The following is a 27213-nucleotide window of genomic DNA, read 5'->3' as shown; positions in this document are numbered from 1 at the left end:
GCTGAGGCTTCAAAAAAAAGAGAATAAAAAAAGTGAAATTGTAAAAACAATTACTGCACAAAACTATATCATCTCGTCTGCATATCAAAATCACTTAGATTTTACTATATAAAATGGAAGTTTGTGTCTACTGCATTTTTATCTCTATTTAACTGAAGTGTAAATAATTGTATTACCACAGGAAAGAATGTAATAAATTGATCAAAAGATCTGAAAAACCTAACAAGTGTTTTTTTTTTTTTTTTTTTTTTTTCAATTACTATTTATCTAGAAAATTTGTACGATATGCAATGTCTGAAGAAATGTTTTGGAGATAAGGCAAACTACTTTTTTGAAGCCTTAAAAGCTGAGTAAAAATTAAAGAAAGTACCTGAAAGATTTGAGGTAAAAAACTATACTTTATTTTACTGATAATTGTTTTAATTGTATCAATTACTTACAACTTATGTCTAATTTTTCTCTTGAAACTGTTGGATTTAGTCCATGTTTTCCCTATTTAGGGGTGTAGTTTGCAAGCTTCCATCCAAATAATGAGTTCAAAATCTATTACATGGCCTTTAAACCATGTAATGATTAACCAATTAAATTTTACTTTTAAAATTTAGTTTCCTACTATGGTTACAAATAGCTTTTCATATACATCATTACAAAGCTTAAAAAAAAAGCTTTAAAATTTAAAGTTAGAAAAATTAGGTTTCTTGGTATTAATTTGTTTTTCCTCTGGGGTCTTCAAATATAATGTAAGAAGCTGCTCCCAGAAACTATTTAAGAACAACGCTCTACTTTTCAGCTAAGATGATTCAATCGATTTGTGGTTGGAAAAATCTTTTTTATTTTAAATTCATAGCCCTTTCAGATAACTTTCATGAAGAGAGAAAGAATTTGTTGGTAACGCGACAAAGAATTAAAAGAATTTAAAGTGGAAATTTAGGCAAACATGGATAAGATAAAAATGTGACATTTTCACCAAATACTTACATGAGATAATTTTTTAATTCATTTATGACTTAAGGATAATATACTTTTCTATTAACTAAAAATGAAATGTTTTTCTACAGTTTTCTCCTTAAGGAATTGAGATTTTTTGTAAATTAAAACCAAGTCATTCCCTCAAATCAAATTTTATTCTGTACATGCAGTAAAGTTCATATCCTTATTTTCAAAAATTTTTTTTGGGCCCCAATGAAAATTAAGATATTCATAAATTCTGCTTCAAATCCCTACCATTACAGGTGGAGTAATAAAAATTTGTTTTCTATTTTTGTTTTTTGAAATGGTATTTTAGGGATGTGACAAAAATTTTCTTTAAAATAAAAAAATGTGTTCTTTCAACCGAAAAGGATTGCACCACCCTCAGAAACTAGAGGCTAAAGAGATGGGACACTGACCAAGCATCAAGGACGCAGACAGGACCGACCAGCCGACTCGCAAGACATGAGGACTTGGCTCGTCCTCCAGATGGCTGACATCAAGATTTTCCAGTAGCTGCAACAAGTAAATAAATATAAATATTCTTTATTTTCAAATGCATCAAGTATTGAAATGGCATCAGATAGGATAATAAATTTAATTATTTAAGTTCATCAAGTTGTAAGTCTTCTTTCAATAAAAACGTAAATTGTGTAAATAGGATTGTTGACCAGCCCAGCAGTAAGAGCGTTAATCAATATGTTCTTGGTGAGGCGTCAATTCTTCTAGCAGAAGGTTGTGAAGCTTCATGCCTAAGTTTTTATTTTCTATGTTTATGTTTGCGGAGTGCCACATGTTTTCTGCATATATGCACGGATGTAAGCAGTTAATTTTTTTCACTTCACAATATTTGTGTTGTATAAATATTTCCTCTATAGAATGTATTTATATTTCAACTTTATTTTTTCATCACTAGGGTTGGTTTGAAAATTTTCAAACATTTTAACTTTAAAATCTGTTTAATAAGTGACACAAATTTATGCCCATATTTTTTGCAGATTAACCCTTCAACGCGTTATTTTTTTTTCATGGTCATACTCCCTCCTGCGTTGATTTTTCTGGCGGTTTTTTAGAGATTTTGTGTTTTATAAATAATATAAGCAAATTACCCAAGTTTATAATTATTTAATTATACTTTTATGTTGTTAGTGTTTAAAATTAGCCAAATTAAACAAAATTAACCTACTTTAGGTTAATTTCCCTAAAAGCTAGCTAACCTACAAACCATCCCCAACTCATGTTTATAAAACACAACAAATTGTTCCTGTCAAAACGGGATTTCCTTCTTCAAAACAATATAGTTAGCTTGTAAAACTAATAATAATAACTAAACAAAGGAACGTAAAACACACAAAAATATGTCAGTTGAACATAACCATCACACTAACAATGACTGTAAACAACAACAAACGTAAGCTGACAAACGATCGGCTGCACGGCAATGACGTCGTCTTGAATGCAGCTGATTTCTCAGATATTTTTTCTAAAGATCGATTTTTCGAGATATCGACTCAATTAATCGAAAGTTTGAATCTTCTCCTTTCGATTGGTATACATTTTTCATTGAAAACATTCGATAGTCGTCTGTTACAGCTACAAAAATAACCGACTACTCCATGACGTACTCAGTACGGCAAAACGCGATCTCAAGTAAAAGTGTCATGACGTACCTAGTACGGCAAAACGCGTTGAAGGGTTAAAAGCATATATTCTATCTGGAACCACATATTATAATCTATAAAGTTATCATATCACAATATACCAAATTAAAACAAGAAGGTATAGGATATGACTTTGTTTCTAAAATATAGCTATATCTCTGAACCTCTGCAAATCCCCTTACAATAGAGTGGTATATTGTTTGCTTACTGTGTATATATTTTTGACATTCTCCAAAATTTTAAGAATATCATAATTTGGATTGATGGTGATTTTGTTTAAATTATACTTGGGTTTAAAAAGGATTTGAAATTCAGGTATGGGGTATCAACTTTTAAAGATTTGGAATCAGATTAGAAAATGCTGGATTCGCCCATCATTAGTCGAGACCATAGTATCATTTCATTTATCAGACTGACTTTAGTTCATGTTGACACTTAAAAATCTATATATTAGTCTGTTTTTAGTTTGGTTTGTTGCAATTTTCTGGCTGCCCCTTCCTTTTCGTGTTTACTGAGTCAAAGATATGGATTTTAATGTATAGTTAAGTTTTCTGGCTATTGGAACATCCATATAAGTTATCTATATAAAGTGTTCCTTCATTGAGGAAGATACCATAACAAATGTTTTGTTCATCATTTTGTTGTAAGCTTTAAGACAACATCATATGTATGGCCATTACCACTAACTGGAGTTTAATTTTTCCTGCATATAAGGAAACAATCAAAGAATATCCACTAAGAGACCCTACACTAAGGTATCCTACTACAGGTGTTTTGTAATGATAGCTCAAGCTGGACTCAAGGGCAGGATTTGGTGTCTATAAGCCAGGAGTCAGGCTGAGGTGCCTTAGGTATATATGCCGTGGTATTCCAAGTAGAAGTCATGGCATTTGAAACTTGCCCCAGAAGACTCATCCAGGATGGGCATGAAGGTGCAGTCAGGCTGCTTTAATGTTGCCTACTCTTTGGTTCAAAGTAATATGGGAATACTTGGTAGGGTCTGTGGAGTTGCTTTCCCCTACAGTAAATCTCTAGTAAATAACTAGGAAAAGGGGATCAGATCCGAGACAAAGATGGAGGAAGATCTCAGAACTCAATAAAAAATGCTTATCTAACTCCTTATGTGGATAGATATAAAGGTCCTAGATCTAAACAAACCGGATATATTTGACTAACTAGTACTCAGAATAGTCCTCTTTGGTAGCATCTCATGAAGGTGATTTTAAGACAAACTGATGAAAGCAGAATGTGTTGAGAGTTAGAAGAATCATTGCTCTATAACAGAAGAGAAAAGTAAAGATGTCTTATTTTACCAAATGAAGTTAGTGCTAAGAAGCCCTCTCTAACACTTAACCTGAGGACCAACGGCTTAAAGGTGACTTTTGAACCAACACTAATGGCTCGACAGGCATGCTGCTTGCAAGGACAAGATCACTTAGTGGTCACCCATCCAAGCAGCAGCCACGCTCGACATTGCTTGATCTGATTATCTTGCAATAACCATTGTACCAAAAATACACGCAACGTTGTTATTTAAAAATTGTATTTAAATAGGCTACAACGTTCCCTGATTGTCAGCTACAAGCCAAAATTTCCTAATCAAATAGAACTAATCTCTGGTCATATTACACATCAGCTGCTAAAAGCAAACACCAGCACGAACTAATATTTTCTAGTGACTTCCACTCATTTAATTATATTTTGGTTAAAAACTTTTAGTTGGTTATAACTTTGAACCAAATCAAAACCTGATGTATAAAGTTTCATATAGGATTGAAACTGATCAATCTCAAACGTTCTGTATTGTGCATGTTGAACTGAGCTGTAAGATTAGGATCCCTAACAAGGATAAAACCACATAGCGTAACCTAAAGCCAGAAGCTGAAATTAAGTTTACGTTACACAAACTGATGTGTTGGACATTTTTGGATGAGAACAAAATGTCCGTTCCCTGTTTTTATTTTTACTACATTTCTTAACTTACTGTTCTGTGAGGTTGATCTTAAGACAAGCCAAATAATTAGTTGTGTCATTCCAAACTACATCTATATTAAATTACTTTTGTATTTTAACCTTAAACTATGGACCAATGAAACATAATTATTACCTTGACCTCAAAGCACACTTTGCCCTGGTTAAAACCAAAAGTGGCTCTACAGCCGGCCCAGACATAACCAAATCCTTGGCTACTCAAGGGAGCAGCTTCCAAGAAATCAGACTTCTCTATCACCAAGTTCAAATCCGAGTCATCTGAAAAGTATTTTTCATATTATTTCCAAAAAACAACAAACTGGATAAACTGATACTCTACTAACAAAATCTAAATAAGGGAGCTTCAAACCTATTAATAACAACATTAAAAAATTATACCTAAAATAGGACAGCCTTTCATGCAATACAATACCATACCGTCTTTCTTACAATACCTTTTAAGTTAAGGAATTCCTCATACTTGCTTAAAATTTCATAAATCAGTCCAAAAACTTTTGGACTTTCAAAACAAGCTAAACCGTGATCGGCCAATATTGGAAACACCAATTTATTCAAAGCTATGTTTGAGATAAAAAATCCACTAAATTCATTTGTAGAAAATAATGGCATTGTAAATTTATTATCTATAATTTCAGAAAGAGCTACAAATCCTACAGATTGAATTTTTACATATATCTAAATATTATTTTTAACACAATCCTATGCTCAGGTGACTACATGAATTAAGTAAAGACTTTAAAGCCACGTTTCTGTCAACCTAAAACTATAATACTGTTGTATTCACAATAATTCTTTTAATTCCTTCTAATATTATCCACGTAACAGTAAATAGAAAGTTAGTTTTAACGATGAATAGTCCACTGTAAATGGGTGTGTCTATAATAATCTCCAAGGACTATTGTTTCTTATATGAGTTAATCATTTTCGGTTTTAATTAAAGCCAGAAGAATATTACATGCTGATAATAATATAGTTTTACCATGTTGACCACAGCACGTGCATCGTGGTGTTAGGACTACTTAAAATCACTCAGTACAGAGCCACTGTGAATGTTATGCGTTATCACAAGTACAAAAGAACTAATGAGATGACTAAATCATAATTGCTGAAGCTTTTGGATCAGATCAAATGGAGTTTTCAGAGTTATCCCTGTTTAATATATACCAGAAGTGGTCATGATTATATCAATATGCATCCTATTACGGTATATTTGTAGCCTATTATCTAACATGGAGGCCATGCACTGATTACATAAAGTAAAATTATACGAAGTTGTTTATTTACTTAAAATGGTGACTATATAAAACAAACCCACAAAAGAACCCATGTTTTATTATTATATTTTAAATGTATATCTTCAATGTAGATCAGAATTAAATAACATAACAGGTATATTAACCCTTTGCACGCCACTAATAAATCCGTTAATTTTCCTACAACTCCAAAACAAGATGACAAATTATTTTTCTTGTCTTAAGGGTCATTCCATGTCAAATCACCCAGTAAATAATTAATTTGACACCCACCTCTTTAGATTTTGATGAAACTTGGCACAATTGTTGCATTTGCTATCCTATTGATAAATACAAAATTTTATTTCTCTATCTCTTGTAGTTTTTTTTCTACAAATTTTTTAATTTTCTTAATTTAATGCGATTTTAGGCCTCGGATTTCGCGTCTTGCAATGTAACTTGTAGCTTAAAAAATTAATATCATGAAAACTATTTGAGATATCACCATGAAACTTTGCATAATATTTAATTAATATATTTAAAATAAAGAAAAAATACATTCACTAACCTATCTCAACTCCAAAAAATAATAAAAATGTTATAATCAGAATTTTTTTTTATTTGAAAACCGTTGTCGGGATTTACTAAAATTGCAATATCAGGTCTCAGACCTGGTAGAGTGTTCATATTTTTTTTACATACTCCTAGATACATAGGCTAACAGATAAACAAAAAAGATGTATGGCTTTTTCACATGTTTAGTTAATATTCCAAAAAGTAGAATATTATTAAGAAATTATAAATTTGCGGTTTACTTACATTTAATAAATGTGAAATAAAATAAAAACTGAAGTCTAAGAATCAATATGTTTTATAGCAATTATTAGTTCTGCTTGTTATATTTTTTCCACTTCATCCAACACTCTTCTGTTTTTCTGATACACTCTTTTTTGAAGTAGTACATTCTGCCAGTGCTATTTGATTGCGGTGCATCAACTGTACTGATAATGTGATCCAATGGTATTATGCACAAGTCTTCTCTTTGAGGCCAGTAAAAGCTGGCAGCAGGTCCTGGAGGGTGAAGAAAAAGAATTTCAGCATCTTTTTCTTCATGAAACACAGTTTTAACGAGTCCAAAGTACCACTTTCCATCGTAGTTTGCAGCCACATAATCGTTTAAAGATGGTTGAATGTAGACCCAATCCGTAGCAGAATCAAAAGAAAACATTAGAGTAGGATTAGGACTATCAGTAGTCCTCCTTATTTCAATTTCATTTGTGTTTAATGGTTTGATATAATGGAAACTTCTAGTACCGGGAATAGTCTTAGTGGTTAAAAATCGTAACACTAACTCCAATCTGAAAGCTTCAGCATTTTTTGTGTCAATAAAGTGAAAGTTTATTTTTTCAATGTTGACTTTACAGAAGTTATAAACTGCAGTTGCTGCCTTGATTTGATTTTCATCTGAAAGTAGAAGGCTGGCTTTTCTCAAAATTCTCTTAACAGTTCCTCCCAAGCCATCACATTCAATGTTGACTTTACAGAAGTTATAAACTGCAGTTGCTGCCTTGATTTGATTTTCATCTGAAAGTAGAAGGCTGGCTTTTCTCAAAATTCTCTTAACAGTTCCTCCCAAGCCATCACATATTGATTTCCCGTTGCTTGTTGCAAAGAATGAATGTTCGGCTTTCATTCCAAAGTCTTCATGACGGTTTGTTAGGTTTTTGAAACTATTTCTATTTTTATATTGACCAGGACAGCCGTCAGTGAAATAATGAACTTGGTTTATTTCGGGATGATTTTCTTTCAGCCATTTCGAAATTTCTTTTTGTACGTAATTCACAAAACAAGTGTCATGTTGTAAATCATCACTTATGAAACAATGGTTGGAAATTAAAACTTTATCATCCTTTTTCAAGTAGAGACCAACTGGATGAATTATGCATCCACCTCTGTTCCAGTGATAACTTTGGATTTCATTTTGAATGGTGTAAGAATAATTTTCACTGAAATCCATTACTACAATTGCTGTATTCAAAGGCGGATCTTCTTTCAGTTTTTTGAAAGTTTTAGACTGTGATTTTGTAATATATGAATGTGGGATTAGGTTTTCTACAGATTTGCTCAGTAAAGAAATAAAGTCTTCAACACTGATTGATTGCTTAACCATTTCTGTCCTGTCAGTATTAACCCATTGGCTTATAATTATTTCTTCTTCTAAATCATAATCTTCGCTCAATTTTGCAGTTAAGTATTCAATCAGGGCATCATCAGATGGACAGTTGTCACAATGGCGTAGCATACACTCACTGTTTTCAACATTACAAACCAACATCTTGATTAAATCTTTGTAACTTTCTTCAATTTTTGCAGCATCTCGTAACAATTTCACATTCTGGTGTATGCTTCATACACATACTGTATGGGTACCTGCTGACCCAGCAAGGACACACCACTTTGGTCTTAAACTGCAAAATTTCGAGAATCCTATTTTCAAGTCGGGGCATTCCCGTTTAAAACAAGAGTAAAGCTCTCTCAAATTACTGAGAATAAGTCTTTTTTGCATATAAATATTTTTTTAATGCTCACTTTATCTTTTGCTCCGGGTAAAACTCTTGAATTCTCAACACTTTGGTAAAAGTCTGTCACAAGTTTAACTGTGTTTTCGGAGAGTGTGTTACCTTTTTTAGGGTCAGGGATAGCTAGGATACCTTTCTCTCGTTTAAGTTTTCTTGCTTGTTTTACCATATATTAGGTCACCTGAAATTCTGTAGCAACTTTTTTCTGGCTCCAAGATTCTGGCACCAAAGTCATTTTTAAACACTTCATAGTTGATACAAACATAATCAGTAGTAAATAATTTACAATTTATCTTCATAAAGGTTTTGTAAATACTTTTAAATTGAAAGTGACTTGAGTACTAAGTTTAATTGAGATTTTTATTCTGATAACAACTTAATACAAGAAAAGTTAAAATTAAACTTTAATTTACTTTCAAACCAAATGTTTTAAATTGCGTATTCTTTTAGTTGGTCTGTAATTTTGTTACTCATAAATAATGTTGAATATCAGTCAAACATGTGAAAAAGCCATACATCTTTTTTGTTTATCTGTTAGCCTATGTATCTAGGAGTATGTAAAAAAAATATGAACACTCTACCAGGTCTGAGACCTGAGATATTGTAATTTTAGTAAATCCCGAAATCGGTTTTCAAATAAAAAAAAATTCTGATTATAACATTTTTATTATTTTTTGGAGTTGAGATAGGTTAGTGAATGTATTTTTTCTTTATTTTAAATAAGAATAATAACGAGATACATAGTAGACAGGACAACCGAGAAAGCAGTAATACGCACCAAGGATATGTTTGGTTATGGCTCAGGACAGATCCGTGTATGACGTAGGAAGGGTTAAAATTCTCTGGATTACCCAAAAAAACACTTTTAAGATAAAAAAAGAGAATCCATCTTAACTACTGTCAGCTTAATCACCCATCAGAGTAATACCTGCTGTTTCCAAGAACTGATAAACATCTATTTTTACCTGTCCTTAGTGCTACAAGAACTAGTCACAAGAGGTGGATGTTTCTCCTGTCCTTATTCAAAATCATCAGTGACATACTAGGTGTTGGAATTAAAGACTAGCGTGGAACAAGAAAGTGATATAAGATTTTTTTTTCAATAAATTAAAATTGAAAAAATTCAAGCAACAAAAAATTTCATTTGAAGACACTAATAAATGTTACTTTGTAATTATGGTTTATGCAGAAATATGGCAAAGGAATGGCTAAGTAGTCCTATTTTGAAAGAAAAGACAGCAATACTCCATTCTAAAATTGAAAAATTTAATTTTTACTACTGTCAGCTGGTTTTCAGAATCCAGAATCATCTTTATTTACAATCATTGAGATTACAAGTAGTGTCTTTTACAATAATGTGAGTTTTGAGTCTTCACAACTTGGGTTTTCGGGCAGTCATGAGATTTATTACTTGAGTGTCACTGGAGACATACTGTCTTGCCTATCCAATAGAGCAGCCAACATTAACATTTATAATAATAATATAATTTGGCAACATGATTTAATAGTGAGAAAATTTACAACCAAAACAAATTGAGAACACAAATGAAACTACATTATTTGCCAAAAAAATATAAGCTACTAGCCATGAGACTTCAGTTCTTGTATTGAAGTTAAATAAGGATGAAGTTAATAAGTATGGTAGCTGTAATAATTAAGGGAACAGTGACTACAGCCCTGCCATTGAGAGTTCAGGAGTAAACAGAATCAAATATGATGTGTCCAAAATACTACAACAATCAAACAGGAAACAGTTTCAGAATACGATATAAAGAATATTTTCCAATAAAAAGCCATGGAAATTATTAAAAAATCTCCCACAAGAAGGAAACTCAACATCTTAAAACAATTTTATATATATACATTGTTTATATTAATATTCTTTATACCATATTCTGAAACTCACTCAGATTAAACATTTCCTAAATGTTTAAAAGGACTGTACGAAGAGAATCCTTCACACCCTATCATCCTTTTGATTTACAGTGCATAATGAAACAATATATTATGCAAATTCGTTTAGAAAGCAAACACATTAATTCACAATAATTGGGTACACAATAATACATGAATAAGGATGAGGAGGGAGAAAATGACTATTCTTTTATTGAGTCAATGTATAGTTTTAGACTTACACCAGCCGAGAACAACAGCTTTGTCATCCAACTCAGGCTCATCATCCTTCTTGGTCCAGCCTGTACTCTGGCCCCAGCCTTGCTTCTGTTGCTGTGGGCTCCTGCATAATGTTATAATGTTAAGTCATAATGTTACAACCATAAATTGTATATTAAAAATTACAACAACATTCAAATTCTTAGATCATTAAAATCACAGTTAAAATATTCTTCAGTGGTATAAAAGCATTTTCTTCTTAACCAACTACATATCACAGTTTTGTATTTATTAAAGGTAATTGCCTTACTGCTAATGGTAACTTGTTAAACAATATGTACTGTTGAAATTTAAAACTTTTCTGAGTCTTGGCCAACCTAACATTTGGGGTCACTAAATTAAGGCATTGTCTGGTCTCATAATTATGATAAAAACTGTGGTTATTAAACATACCAAAATGTTCTTTAACATGTAACAGATTACTGTATATATACATGCAACTCAATGTCATGATGTTGAGATCAGGAAAAGTTGCTCTACAAGAGTCAGAAGCTGATAAACCAGTGATAGCTCTTATTGCCTTTTTTTGCCAAACAAAAGCTTTTGTGGCTGCACTTGAGTTACCCCAGAGTCTTACACCATAGTTGAGTTGCGAATGAAAAAGACCAAAGTAGACCATTAACCCATTCGTGACTGAATAAATTACTAAAATTTTTGGACTACAGGACTGGATATTTTCCATGCTTCCGTGTAAGAACAGGTGCACTTTGCATAACACTTACTGTATAACATGCTATGAATATTATAAATGTACCTTAGTTATTCATTGTTATTGCATGAACACAAAATATTAGTTTTTTTTTAATATACATAAATATTTACACTATTTACAAATGTTTATTATACTTCTTTAGAAATGAGTCTGAAATACTTCAAAACATGTTTCCAGATGAAGTGGAACATGAAACTTTTTACATTGGTACACTGTTTCACTTCTTTTCCCCTGTAAGGCACAAACTTTACATTTTCTTGAGGGCCTGGCTTTGGTGGTTGGAGGTATCTTTTCAATAAAATGCCCCCAAAACTTTCCTTGAAGGAGTGGTGTTTCTCCACAAGCGGGAGGCCTACCAAAGGGTTACCTGAACCCTAAAGGTTTCGTCACAGAAGTGATTGAACACATGTGATTCAGTGCAGTTTTCTTCTAACTGCCTCAAAATTATAGGATTTATTCCATGATTGCTGGTAAAACGCATTGTATTAACATTATTTCGTCCAACAATCCACGTAAAATCACAAAGCCTACCGGTGGGTTATCGTCACTTTCATTATCACTGCTGTCATCGTTTGTACCATCAGACATTTCATTATTTTCATGTATCATGTCATCTTGTTCACTGTCACTTTCCTCATCACCACTTTCATCTAAAACATTAGCAACGTAAGCCGCAAAATCATCCGAATTTACGAACACATCCTTCCGGTCGCGAGACGCCATCTTGACTGTTTACAAACGAAAGAAAGCTGTTTTGCCAAGATGATTTGAGGCAATATCAGATGTTTTTCAGCAACGAAGAAGAAGAAAAACATATACTAGAATATTGAGAACAAAATATGCAGCAAATGTGAATGCCTCAGCGATCTATCGGCAATATATTCAACTACGTCGAAGTCGTGTCTAGCGGACGGGCGCTGCCCGTCTTTAGTCGTTGTGCCGCGCGAAGTGAAGGACGGAAACTGCCCGTCCAATGTCTTGAATGGGTTAACAAAGTTTCCAAGCTGACACATGATCTTAACTTTCTTAAGAGACAAGTTACTCTAGATAGTTTTTTGCAAAGATAGTTAACATGTGCATCCCAGCTCAGTTTAGTGTCAAGATAAATACCCAACAGCTTGACAGGATAAAAATAAGATCATACAAAATGTCTATATTATGTTTTAGTGAGAATAGTATATGTTCAGTCTTAGTTTCATTAATCATTAGGTTATTTACAGAGAACCAGATTTTGGCTTGTTCTAGAGAATCTGTAAGCTGGGTTTTAACATTAATAGGATCGGTATTATAACATAACAAGGTTGTATCATCTGCATATAACATTGAAAAACATGGTACATTTATACTAAAATCATTAATAAATACTACAAATAAAAAGGGTCTCAAAACAGAGCCTTGCGGTACCCCTGAAACTACACTTAAGAATTCTGAGGAACGGTTATTAACATAAACCTTTTGTTCTCTATCTTTTAGATAACTTTCAATTAATTTTAATTCCAAATTCCTTATTCCATAAAATTCAAGCTTTTTACATAAAATAGAGTGATTAACAGTGTCAAAAGCCTTGCTCAAATCGATCAGTGTAGTTCCAGCCACCAGCTTATTTTCAAAACAATTTAATACAACCTCAATAATTGCTTCAACACCCATTACAGTGGAGTGATTTGGTCTAAAAGATCAAATTGTTTGATGTAAAATACTGAAAAAGTTGCCTTATTAAACAGGATTCTATTATTTTACTAATTATCGGGACTATTGTAATAGGACGGTAATTATCTGGTAAATTCTTGTCTCCTTTTTTAAATATAGGAGTAACCTTAGAAAATTTTACTAAGAGGTACAATTATTACATCTATAATATTTTTTTAAACAAAGTTGGACATTCCATATAAGTCTTCACTACGTGAACAGCTCATTTTGGAAACAACAGAAATTACAGTATCACAGTCAATTATATTCCATTTGAAATCATGTTCAATAACATTAACAGGGCGAGGATAGTTCTCTAAGAGATCAAAATATGATATGTTGCTGGCATCGTCATTAACAATTGAATTTACACTATTACAACTAGGGTTGACAAAAAACTTATTGAAGACATCAGGTGTTACAGGTACAATATTATTACTAGGCCCATTCAGATTACCAGATTCATTTTTTACAACTCTCCATGCTGTCTTACATTTATTCTTTGCATTTGTAATCATACTGTCATTAGCAATCTTTTTCGCCTTATTAATTTCTAGATTGTAATGTTTTTTGAAGTTATTAAAAATAATCTTGTCTCTAGCATCTAAGCTTAGTTTCCATCTGTCATATAATACTAAAAGATAAGCTCTCATATCCTTAAGTTGAGGAGTATACCAGGTTTTAAGTTTACATTTAGGTTTTGCAGGTACAGTGATAAAAGGACAACAAATATTAAAATAATAACTTAATACATCAACAATATAACACTAAAAGATAAGCTCTCATATCCTTAAGTTGAGGAGTATACCAAGTTTTAAGTTTACATTTAGGTTTTGCAGGTACAGTGATAAAAGGACAACAAATATTAAAATAATAACTTAATACATCAACAAACAATGAAAACATAACATCAATACCTATATTATTACATAGACCTAAATTAAACCAGTCAACATTACTAAGGCAAGTTTTTAGTTCCCAAAGGTTACTTTGATTAAGATTTCGCTTCTGACGTACTTCATGTAGTCCTACAACATTAAACTTACTGGTATCTTTTTTTGAGACTAAAAAACTAACCCACACACCAGCATGATCAGAAATTATATTTTGTTCTAACAATGTACTGCTAAAAGATGTTTTATCAAGATTACAATAAATGTTGTCCAGGCAAGCCATACCCCTAGTTGGTTTTTCATTAGTGCAATACAAGTTTACAGATCTAAGTACATTTAAAAAGTGGTTTACATTGGTCTTATGTAACTCTAAAATATTTACATTGAGGTCTCCTACTAGGCTAAAATATCTATAACTAAGAGTTAAGTACATTAAAACACAATTTAGGTATTCTTAATCAAATTAGTGTTAAAATTGTTTGTAGTACAAGAGCAATGTATTTCAAAGGACAAAAAATTAAAAACAATAATGAATATATTTTCATAACCATTATGTTTAATTACTGTAATAAGGCAACAATCTGTTATTATTATCCTATTTTTCAGATTTGTCTGCACTCAAGTATTTTACACCTGTGTCTATGAATAAATCATATATATCAACAGGAGAGATGCTAGTAATTAACTGCTATAAACAATTAATTGTAGAGCCAAAACACAATTACCACAACATATCTTAGAACTGAATGACACCATGTCACTCCTTAGCACACTGCTCATATTACTTTATATTATTATTTTATTTCAAAAGTAACACGTAAAACTTTTTAGTTTTTTATTTTTATTGTCTTCAATAATTGTTTGTAAATTACACTAAATTATGGGTTGTTATTATAAATATAATACATTTTGTCCAGTGCATACTAATCATCATGGAAGTGATGTATATTATTTATTAACAAATAAAGTACTGTTTATATTTGTTTATATTCATATATATTTTAAAATAATTTTGTACTTTTTCAGCCCATGAGTGTTTATATATTCTGTTCTATACCTGGCACCTGACTACACCATTGTTTTGTTTTTAAATAAAACACTTCTTCTTCTTCTTCTTAACAGCTCTTGCCACAAGTTGACTCACGAATTTAGCAAGATTGACAGCTCCAAGCCGATTTGCACTGGTGGCTTTGAAAGATATGTATACACTTTATTTAAATATTGAATGCTTACTGGTATTCAAAAGCTCGCTAAATACCCTTTGGGAATGTACATGAGTTGAATTGTTTAAATTTAACACGAACATTGCTCAGGGTATTCCAGTGTACCATAGTGACATTGTAAGACATCACATTCATGGTTTATTGTGGATCGCACCCTTTCTTGGTGGTGTTTCATGCTTTATCGTTTAGTGGTTATTGTTTTTAACTCAAGTGCTGTATGGACAAATGTTGTGATAATGGCGTTACTGAATGACACAGATTGAGCAAGAACTTTGTAATAACCCACATGATGACAGTGTGAGTGATGAAAGTGAAACAAGACTCTGACCAAGATGATGATGCAACATGGGAGTACAACCTATGCCTATTCCAAGTGACAACGAAACAATTGATTGATGGTGATTTACTGGCTGCTATTATATCTATCATGTACACCACTAAGTTGTTTTATGGCCCAAATTCTAAGCCTCAATCCCATACCCATCACTCCAAAGAATTGACGGTTGATGAACGCAAACAATTCATAAGGCTATTGGTACCCACAAACACAATGAGACTCAACAGACTTCACAACTAGTGGAAAACAAACGAAATAGTTAAATTTGCAATATTTTTGTGAACATATGAGCCATGATAGTTTATTGATGATTATATGGTGCATCCACTTTGATTTTACTACCAATGTGCCGGACTGGTAAGAAGATTGCTCAAAAAAGTATGCACCCTGATCGTCAATCATAGCAAAATAGGAAGTATTTATTACCTAGACTAGAAACTGTCATTAGATGAAGCAATGTTGCTGTGACTTGAGAAGCAGGTTGACGTAAAAGGCATTCAACACAAATGGTATTCAATTGTAATCTCTGACTGAGCCAGGTGTTAACTCTTTCAATCCTGTAATTTACTATTCTGGATCACTTGGACCTCTAAGTGGCAAAAATCATGTCACAAAAGTTATGTTGCATTTAATGCAAGAGAAGCTAAATGTAAGACAATCACTGTACATTGATAGCTTATACAACAGTTAATCTTTGGCTCCACATGTTGGCGAAAACATTTTTGTACATGAATCCTTTGGACAGATCTAATAATATCTGCCTAGCAAAGCTTAATCTGGCACTGTTTTAAAAGGATAAACTAGACAAAAGGTAAAACTTACCATCTTGAACGCTTTCTCTTTCTATCCTGTTCTTGGTCTTCTTCTTTAATCTCTGTACCCGGCTCCATCTTGACATCAGCTTCATAATGTTCTTTATTCTCATCATCATAGCCCTGCTGCACAGTAACATTAAAATGTTAACATTTCAATGGGAAGCTACTCCACATCCCAAAAGAAATCTAACAGTATGAATTTTCATATCTTATAAGTTAATAGTTATTTATACTGGATGGCCAACAAGTCTGGAAGCACTTAAATATTTTTGATATGTGTTAGAGATCATCCATTACACAATATCTTTCAAGAACGGTGGATTGGTCGAATGAGTACAATCAAGTAGTCATTGAGATCGGCTCACCTTTCACTCTTTATTATTTTTGGGGACTTCTGAGGAAAAAATTTTACTTAACAAAACTGACCAATGTAAAAGACCTTAAAGAACACATAGTGGAAGAGGAACACGAAACTACAGAAGAAAGTATTTATAATGTGAGGACCAGTTATTATCAGACAATTGCCAAACTGCACAGGGAGAACACTTCGAGCACCTCAAATCATATATTTTTTATTGCGAAGACTATTTTAATTGCATAGCAAACGTCAATTTATTGTATTCTAAAATTGTACACACTCAAACCACATCATTCTCATTCAGACATACAGTATTAACCCATTGCGGATCACTGACAAGCTGTGCTCATCACGCAGCGGCCGGGCCTAACGGCACGATGACGAGCTCAGGTTGCAAAAGCGGTCTGCGTTTAAGTTTCCCTCCAAATAGTTCTATTAATCTCTGATAGATTGGGCAATCGTCTTCACTTGTCATCTAAGAGTGTTTAGCCTACAACAGTCTACGTTCAGAGTTTTCCAAAGTTTTATAAATATCCTACAGATCGCAGTTGTATGTCGAAGTTGAAAAACCATTCAAACTACACTCTCTGCTTTTTAGTACTTCTGATTGGTTGTTTTCCTCAGCTGTTATTATAATAGTAACTAGTATCACATTTTATGTTATAATTTGCGTGTTATAATATGAGCTGATCGTAATGGAAAACTTACAATCATCTGAACTTGATCGATATTTATTAGAGATATTTATTACAATAGTTCATAAACAATATATTGTATTTAATTATTTTGTTTTTAAGAATATAGATGGAGATTTTAAACCGAAATCCACTTCAACGTAAATATGAAGTGAGTATACAATAACGAGCGATACGATGTGGCGCACCATTGCTGTTCGTTCGGCCACTGGCCGTAAATTAATTCGTGCCCGCGCGCCAAACAATACGATCCGCAATGGGTTAAAGACACACTTCTTTTATTTCTGCCAATGTAACCCACTTTGTAAACAAAGATTCATTCAAATTGGGCGGTCTCCCAGTCGAATTCCAAAAACTCATTAGTATTATAAAATGCCTGTAATACCAAAATGCGTTTAAGGCAAGATTTTAATGCCTTTGGCGTTGGGGCATTTTTTTATTGCGTTGGGCAGTCTGTTGAGAAAATTAACAACTGCCTGCAAGGTTATTGTTAATGATTCTCCATATAGTTTTTTAAAATTTTTTTGGAAGATAGAATTGATTTGGAGACATCATAAGCTTTTGCAGCTTGTATTTCTTTTCTATAAACGCTTTTATATTTCTTGAAAAAGATGTTAAGTTTTCATTTGAAGTGTTTCTGTAAATTTCAGAGAAAAAATGTAGTTTTTCTCCAGAATCTAGAATACCTGTTGTGATCCAATTTTTGTTGGATTTCTTCGCAAACACTGATTGTTTTTGTAGAACAAAAGGTATTAATGTGAAAACTTAAGATATCATTAAACGTTTTGAACTGCTGCTCCATGGGCTGTTATGAATTTAGAAAGTCCCATCTCTCTTTAGAAAGGTAAGTGTTGAGGTGAGTGTTGTGTGACATACTTGAAAACCTATCCTAGGTTTGTTTCTTATGTTGTTATTTTATAACCTTGCTAAGTAACTAATTTTAAAAAACAAAGAACATATGGCTTAAGACTTGTTACAAAATATTAATCATAATGATAATATACATTAGTTAAAACTCTGCTTTCCTTACGTTTTTTAATTATAAAATTAATTACTTTAATTAAGTTTAATATTCTAATTCTCCGTCCATAATCTATTTTTCATTTCATAATAATAATCCAATAATAAGAGGATATTAGTGTTATTATCGTAAACCGGCATGATTGAGACTAATTCATTTTTGGCTTTCTTACAGTATTATTAGTCAACTCTCAATCAAACTTTGAGAGGCTTTCATTTGCAAACGAATAGGTAGATGTGGCAATTTAATATCCTAAGAAAGACCTTTAAAATAAGTTATAATTGGACCTATGCTTGCACTTTAAGATTTTCATGACTTCATTGACAGGACTTCCTCCTTCACCCACCAACATGGCATCTAAACTGACCAAATTGTGAGTAACTACAGTTAGGACGCAACCTTAGTTTCATTAAGATGACAAAACATTGCACAAAATTAATAAACAAATAGATACATAAAATTGTAAAGCAAGATTATCACATGTTGACGCCATTGTATTTCTTAAAGAAATTGCAAATAAAGAATATTGTCTATTGTCTATTGTCTATTGTCTATTTATCTACAATTATTCAGAAACATAAAACATTTCAGTTTTATCTCCAGACTTTTTGGATACCCCGGTACGTATATTGGCAGTACAATGAAAACAAAAATTTCGTTGTTTCCTTTCTCTACTAATTGTGAATAAATATTTATGGTTTTTAACTGTACAATTGAGTTTGTGTTTTCTTATAAATAACTGCTACCCTTAACAATTATTTGAATTGTAAAGAGGATTCAGAACTTTCCACTATACACAGCTTCTAACTGTAAATTAGCTGTTTTTTTTTTAACATAAAAATACAAAAACTTAGTTTTTTTTTCAAAATTCCACTATTTTTCTGGGCGGTTACTTGGTTTAAATATGCATCATACAAATATCTGTACCAATTTTATGGTAGAATTTTAAGGTACTGATTGAGGTACAATAAGATCATATAAATTACTAACACAGTACAACTTTATGCTTGAATGATTAATCGAACAAACTATTCTATAAATATAATGTTAATAACCCAAATAATGTTTGTTTAGTGCCCTATATTATATTTAATTATACTTGGATTAAATGCTAGTGAATTGAATATAAATAAGATTATACTTTAAAAATAAAATTTGAATTATAGTAATTCTTAAATATACAGTTTAATATATATCCATTAAGAATCATGAAACGTTAAATACCATCAACATAGTACATAGCACATAGCATACCTGATAGTCACCAAAATTTGGCTTTTCTTCAAAATTTTGTTTGAAATCTTCATATTCGGGTTCTTTTTTTACTGAAACTTCCTCCATCTTTGTATCTTCAGTAATGTTTTCCTTCTCGTTCTTTTCCTCTACCACTTCTGCAGAAGTGGGCTCTTCTGATATTTGTTCCTCTGATTTTGAATGCTCTTCCTCTTTTCTGCAAAGCACATAATACCAGTGAAACAAATTTACAAAATAAGAGTTTTCAAATACCAAAAGTGAAAGCATTGTTTTCTGGTAGTCTAATATAAAATTAAACACTGTGGAAATTTCATGAATGAATTTTTGCACAGATCACATTTACTATTTAAAATTAAATTTGACTTATTTTTAGGAAAAATTTAGGTCCTGCTTTAGGCTCTCCTCTTTAGTTTTGGGCAAAATTTTAATTGGTTGTTAAAGTAAGAAGAATCATAAGCAACATGTATTTGCTGTATTTTGTAAGAAAGCATTGCCCCTTTATTGAAGGAAGAACAAGGTTCCTGTGAGCAAAAATATCCTGTGAGTGTATCTGAGAAAACTAAAAGACAGTGGGCTTCACATAAAAGCAAAGGCTAAAGATACGGCAATGAGTCCAACATGAAGATGAAGTATTCTGGCTTAGAGAAACTAATTTTAAATAAAAATAAAGTATCATTTTTTGTTCCATATAACTGCTACGAACTTAAATTTAGGGGCAAACCATGCAGCCAAGTCATTAGTACCACCGTAACTCTCTTTAGAACCAAACAGCATATCTATATATTTTTTGCTTGAAAAATCAAACATGGAGTGTTTTCTTGATAGCCCTTCACAACGTAATAATACTTCAAGTATCAGACCTACTCTAACCTTAAAAGAACTTTGGAATCAGTAAAGTATCAAACCTTTCAAATAATTCAGCCTTTCTGGCACCTCCATGATAAGGCATCTTTGAAGCCGACATTGAAGTGAAACAAAATCATTGGCTGATATATTTAGTTTCTCTAATCACTTGAAACATTATTTTCAAATTAAAGTCAGATTTTACAGTCAAAAGATATACATTTTCCATAGAACATAACCGTGAGTTTACAGGGTTGCTACAGGAGTCCAATAATGAAATTCCCTGACTTTTCCCTGATTTCCAGACCAAATTTTTCATTTTTCCCTGACTTTTTTCTACGCAATCCCCAGGGTTTTTGGCAATTAATGGGTGAGCCAGCCGAGCCACCTCGGCTGCCTGCTTCATGCGCCGCGTCGTCTGCAGGCTTGGACTCGGCGCTGCGGCAGTAAGTTTATTTGTGTAAAGGGATTTTATATTTTTCCCTGACCAACGTCGAAATTCCCTGACTTGAGACCGGATTCCCTGACTTTTCCCTGATTTCCAGTCCTGTTTTTTTCCCCTGACTTTTCCCTGACTTCCCTGATTTCCCTGACCTGTAGCATCCCTGGTTTATAAATGGAGTTTTTTTTAAGGTTTTCATTTGGATGGGTTTCAATTCAGTTTGGTGAGTGAATGAATGAATGAATGAATGAATGAATGAATTGATTTATTTTCCAAATATATGTACAATATTACAATACAAACTGTACAATTAACTTCTAAATTTTTACATTACCGAACGGAGTTTGAAATGTGAACAAAGAATAAGAAATAATCATCATAGAATAAACATCATAAAAATAACATCATGTATAAAACATTGTCCTTGGGAAATGAGCCTGCATGGGCTATGATGCCTGTGCGCAGACTCGAAAAATAGATTAAAAAATGACTAAAGAATTAAAGGTTGAAGCCAAAAACTAAACCCCAAGAATGTTAAAAGAAGTAAAGCTTAGATTACATGATGAAGCAATTAACCTTTTACTGACCCTCAAAAAATTCAGGATTTGAGATTTTCCCCACTAGTTGAAACTGCCCACACAACTGTAGAAGAAAGGTTTGACCAGTTAAAAGCCAAAACCTAAACGTATAATTATCTATTCCAGCTCGAACTACCAGATCAATAATAATAACTTACTTAACAAATGTAAAAATCTGGAAGATGGCATGAAAAGACAATGAATTGCGTAATGCACTAATAAATATAAGGACACTTCTGCCTAAATCCTAAGGGTAAATGCTTATTTCATTTATACAATTTTAAGCAAAAACAAGATTAAATATATGCCAGACTTCTGGTCAGCGTGAGAGGCTACATGTTCATCCCACAGGTCCGGAATGACAAACAAATAGACCGATGTTTATCATTTTCAACTTCGACACAAGAGGTAGTAAAGATGGGAGTTTCATAGACCGATGTTTATCATTTTCAACTTCGACACAAGAGGTAGTAAAGATGGGAGTTTCATAGACCGATGTTTATCATTTTCAACTTCGACACAAGAGGTAGTAAAGATGGGAGTTTCAAACCAAATTTTAACCCTCCAAATTAACTTGTTCAAAAGATATTATTTGTAGAGACAGACACACATAAAAATAGAAATCTGTTATGTTATTATCCGGTAGGAGAATCTGTGCTAGACACTCAGTCAATTAAACCTTCTCACGTCTAATTTTACATATATATGAATAGCTTTTAAAAGCAAAACACCAGATTTAACAAGTAATACATTTATTGTAATACATAATTGTACACATTCTATACACAATTATGCATAAACTATGAAAATAAATTCTGCATAGATTTTCAGGTGGTAGAAGATATTCTCTACTTTAAGGGCACTGTACTAGGAATATCCATACACTTGTGACAGTTGTACTAGGAATATCCATACACTTGTGACAGTACAAGTGTTTATTGTGTAAAGCAATAAATTGCATATTATAGCAATGTTATCAAGTCCTGAGCTTAGTTCCTAGTTTCAATACTCTGTGTTTTTGTATATTTACTTTAACATTTTGAGCTCCGGAGGTGAACTGAGTCTGACATTGGTATTTTTTTCTGTTCTACTCAACTGTTGAACTCAGTCCAACAAAATGAGTTTCCTGTGTATCGAAATAAAATTCGGTCCATTACATCATGTTACTATCCTCCATTTGTAAAAGTAAAAACAATGTAAATCAGGAGAATTAAATTCTGCACAGATTTTCAGGTGGCAGAAGATTCTCTCTGTTTTAAGGGTAGGCCTACTGTACAAGAAATACCCATACACTTGTGGTTGGTTATTGATGGATGGCAGTACAAACATAAGTTAATCCTAAGGCCATTAAAAAACAAGGCCATTTCCATGACAAAAATCTTTACAGTATCGATAACATTTTCTATTTTAAAAAGGCATGTTCTTCACAAGCAACATTAAACGCACGGTCAAAACAAGTAAATAGAGAATATTTAATCACAATCTTACATATCTCATGTAATTATGTTCCTTACTTGTTCTCAATAAAATCTAGACAAGCATATTTAATGTTTTTGAACCGATACAGATTTTTTATTTTTTTGAAAGCAATATTCAGACATTTTGTGGCTATGTTTCAGCATACATACTTTTTTTTCTCCCTTGGGGTGGCCTACTGCCATGCACTTAAAATTGATTACTTACTTTTCAGGATCAGGAGTTGGTTCCCTTTCTGGTTCTGGTGTGGGTACTCTCTCTTGTTCTGGTGAGGGTACTCTCTCTGGTTCTGGTGAGGGTACTCTCTCTGGTTCTGGTGAGGGTACTCTCTCTGGTTCTGGTGTGGGTACTCTCTCTTGATCAGGTGTGGGTACTCTCTCTTGTTCTGCTTCAGATGTCTGTTCTGTCTCAGATGTCTGTTCTGGTTCAGATTGGGATGTTTTCTCCTCTACTGTTCCAAAATCCTCTGTAGATGTGTCAACGATTGAGGTATCTGGTACCTCTGTTAATACAAACAAACCTTGTTAGATCATAGTTCGATACAATTTCAATGAATAGGCTTTCAAAATCTATTCTAATTATTATTAACAAGTCTGTTTTAAACAATAAGTATAAAAGACATCCATACAATAAGGTAAACAGGCACAAAAACAGTATAAATCAAACGGCCATTAACAGTTAATACAGAAAAGAACAAGGAAGGACTATGATACCCAAAAGTCGCAAAACAGGCTTTGCTGAAGTGGCATGCAAAATGTCGTCTATAGTTAATTTTATTCTTGAGACGTCCTGCAAACAATTTGACAGAAAAGAAATTTTTATAAATCTAGATGAAAGGTGGTATCATTGTCTCATCAGGTGTAGAATTGAATTCACTACAATGTGCACTTTTCATCTAGATTACTTGATTTTGTAGTCTACGTGTCTCTGATGTCAAACGATACAGAGTTACGCCAAGAAATCTCAGCGCAACTGGCTCGATCGGCTGCTCAATTTACAGCGGTAAAGAGTTTAAAAAAGTGCATGCACCGATTTGCTTACACACGACCTCCTGCATTGTCTAAATTTTAGTGTAGTTTTTACAGTAATTGTTACGCTAAATGTTTTATATTGACACAACTTAATTTGCAGATAGTATGAAGTAGTAAATTCTGAGGCATAGTTAGTGAAACCTATCACAGGATTCTTTTTAAGAAAATTTCTTATTAAAGGAAAATACAAAAGTAAGTGTGAACAAATTGCGTTCATGCGACTTCTTACGTTCAAAATGGAAGTAACGTCACATGTTAAAAGTCGTCGCTGGTGCAATCTGAAATAAAAGTTTTATAGTAACTTTGCCTTTGCTATCTGCATTACAGTACTGTTAAAAAGCTGGTATGATTTTGTGATCAAGTCCCGTCCCACAAGGTTTTGTGATCAATTTCCTCTTTTTAACCATCATAGTGCTTTAGTCACACTTTGTAATGTACTTATACCACTTTAAAGTTTTATATAGTTGCACTGTGCGATGTACTTAAAGCAATTTAAAGTGCTAGCATCACTCTGTACAGTACTTGTGTAATGTACTTACACCACTTTTAAGTTCTATAGTTTCACTGTGCGATGTACTTAAAGCAATTTAAAGTGCTAGCATCACTCTATACTATCTTTTTGTTTTGTTGAGTTATAAATAAAAGGTTAATTCAAAATTTGGGTTTATTTTAAGTAGATAGTAGGAAAGATTCCTCTATGCACTGATGGAACTGAAAGTACTAATTCGGAAGATGGAGTCTAGGGGATGGAGTGACCTTAATTTGGGTGATCCCTAATGAACTAGGGGTGACACTATCTAGTCCCACTCAAGACCAATAGGGGATCTGAATCCAATCAATCGTTTGTTGGGTTCGGAATAACGCTTGTTAAGCATCCTGCAAAAGGTGGCCCTGCTGTAAACTGAACCCCAGGATCCAGGTTAGTGCCCCGAATAAGCATTCTACGGCAGCGGCTAACCTTGGCTCCGCGCAATAGTGGTGCCAGGTAGGGCATTATCAATCTCGACTGATCTGTCCGGAATCGTACGACACACATGCTTTTTGTTTGGACTGGAGGTCTTCAACTCCATGGTGTGAATGAAGCGACCTGTATCTAAGGGATGCATGACGCAGGGGTAGTGCGTTGTGAACGGAGACCTTGGGGGGTTGGGCGCCTAGCATAAATAGCCTTATCTGGTCATGCAGGACTCTGATTAGGTGGACCTTTACTTCCTCATTACTCATGAGCCCTTTCATGGATCCTGAAATCAAATACCCAACAGATCCTGATATCTGGAAAGGTTACAACTGGCAGTTGCTCCGGCAGTTTGGATGTCTCTACCTGTTCATCACGCTCAATTACCAACAATGAAGATTCAGCTGTTGGTGGTGTTAATGTAGAGGTTAAGACCCGCTGAGAATGCGAGGTGTGGTAACAGATCATAAGGATCAAAGTCATTCAGGTCAATCTGCAGCACAATAAAGCTGTGTTCTGCAGACGCTTTATGGTGGAAGGATTTACAGACCTGTCTTTATCTTATAACAAACGACTATGGTACATGAAATGCACTCCAAACAAACACTGTAAACTACACTTTCACTTCTTGCAACAATTAGATGTACTTTTCACCTGTTTGTTGGATTTAGTTGCTTTACATTATCTACTTGGAGCAGCGGTTACAACTGTAGAAATAATTACACTGATCCGTCGGTTCGTTGGTTTTAGGTTAGTCAGTGAAACTCAGAAAGTCGGTCACAAACTAACTTGTAAATTAAGGCACACACAACAACACTATGGTGAAACTTTCCCTTAAATTGTTCAGAGCCAGAAAAAAATACTATTAGTTTCTATAATATCTGTAAGTATAATATCTGTAAGTAAAGACATGCAGAGACAGACAGTGGTAAGATAATTGATCAATGACAGTTGTGACTGCATGAAGAAATAGACTGATCTTGACCAAGTCTACAGCCAGCAAGACATGACTTACTTCAAATAAGTGTTGGTATTATCTACAGTGTGGAAAGTGACTAATCACACCCAGACTGTAATAAGGCCAGGACTGTGATACTGTGAAGTCACAAGATCTGTCCGACCCCTCTGCTTCATTCAATGGAAATACACAGGTGATTGGCCTAATAATTTTTAATATTTCAGTTTTTTTTAGCCATTGAAGATAATTAAATGCAAAAATTGTTAGGGAGAATTTTACTTTATTTTAAAGTAGTTTTTTATTTAACTTTAAATTTCTTGCCTGACTGTTATATAAATGTACAAGCTATCCAGAAAAATTGTTATTCAATAACCACTTGACAAGTTTTTACAATTTGTTTTTTTTTGCATAGTAATGAATTACACATATTTTCTGGTAAAATTAAAATAATATATTTTTAATGTGTTAATACAAAACGTTTATAAAACTTTGCAGCAATACTGGGAATAATAAAAAAATATGGTTGCTATTATTAAAAAGTGTTACCAGCCCAAACACTTAATTTGAATCTGGTGAGTCCATCGGATAACAGATAATAACAACATCACTAGTTAATTATCTTCCTAAGACCTATGCAGAAAACAAAAAACTGGCATTAATCAAAAAAATGAAAAAAAATTCTTTATTTTTACAGGCAAAGTCAATCAATCTTATTCTTCAAATCAATACATATTTAAAGCAGCTATATGGTTACTCGGATATTTAAACTATATACTATATTAAATATTGTCTAAATACAGATCGTCCAGCCAATCAACACCAGTAATTTGCAAGGTTTTCACCATGTCTAATTTTAATGTATTGTCAAAGCACTCAAAGGGTTAAAATAGATCACACTTTCTTTTAACATTAGTTTTTAAAGTGACTTTGTAAACCTTTATATAAAAAGTTTGTAGCAGGCAACTAATAACAGAAAATTCACGTGCTTATGATCAACCATCTGTAAGGAGTATATGGCTGGTCGAACGGATAGTGTAACATAATGACTGGTTGTGGGAGGTAGAACTCCGGCCTGATAGTCTGGGGCCTTGTGCACCCTATGTCACCCTGGTGGGTAGTTTGATAAGAAAGTGCACAAAATTGCTTTCTAGAGAGTCCAATTATCAAAAGATATTCAATTCTGACTAAGAATAAGTCATTATTTATTAAAAAAGGTTTTCTCCTATATAATTTTCAGGAAAGCCAAGGTTCTGTTTTTCCATCTTCCGTTCTGTATTTCGGTATTCTTAATGCCACTATGAAACGAGTTAGACATGATAAAGCCAAAA

The 27213-nt window shown here is 33.0% G+C and overlaps 1 protein-coding gene across 4 annotated transcripts in view; it reads right to left on the bottom strand.

Moving 5' to 3' along the window:
• Window positions 1–27213, bottom strand: part of LOC124364480 (heterogeneous nuclear ribonucleoprotein U-like protein 1) — an 84956-nt gene that overhangs the window by 36673 nt on the left and 21070 nt on the right. For 3 of the 4 annotated variants that reach the window (XM_046820006.1, XM_046820008.1, XM_046820009.1), the window contains exons 2-7: window positions 23149–23443; window positions 19603–19798; window positions 16282–16397; window positions 10569–10669; window positions 4738–4880; window positions 1389–1485 (exon numbers count right to left, since the gene is read on the bottom strand). In XM_046820006.1, coding sequence (XP_046675962.1) covers window positions 1389–1485; window positions 4738–4880; window positions 10569–10669; window positions 16282–16397; window positions 19603–19798; window positions 23149–23443 — 948 coding nt within the window. The remainder of the gene's footprint in view (window positions 1–1388; window positions 1486–4737; window positions 4881–10568; window positions 10670–16281; window positions 16398–19602; window positions 19799–23148; window positions 23444–27213) is intronic. The other variant, XM_046820007.1, reaches the window with a different exon arrangement.

The sequence above is a fragment of the Homalodisca vitripennis genome, chromosome 6 (assembly GCF_021130785.1).
Source record: "Homalodisca vitripennis isolate AUS2020 chromosome 6, UT_GWSS_2.1, whole genome shotgun sequence".
NCBI lineage: Eukaryota > Metazoa > Arthropoda > Insecta > Hemiptera > Cicadellidae > Homalodisca > Homalodisca vitripennis.
The sequence above is the reverse complement of the archived record's forward strand: the minus strand, read 5'-3'. Positions and strand labels throughout refer to the sequence as shown.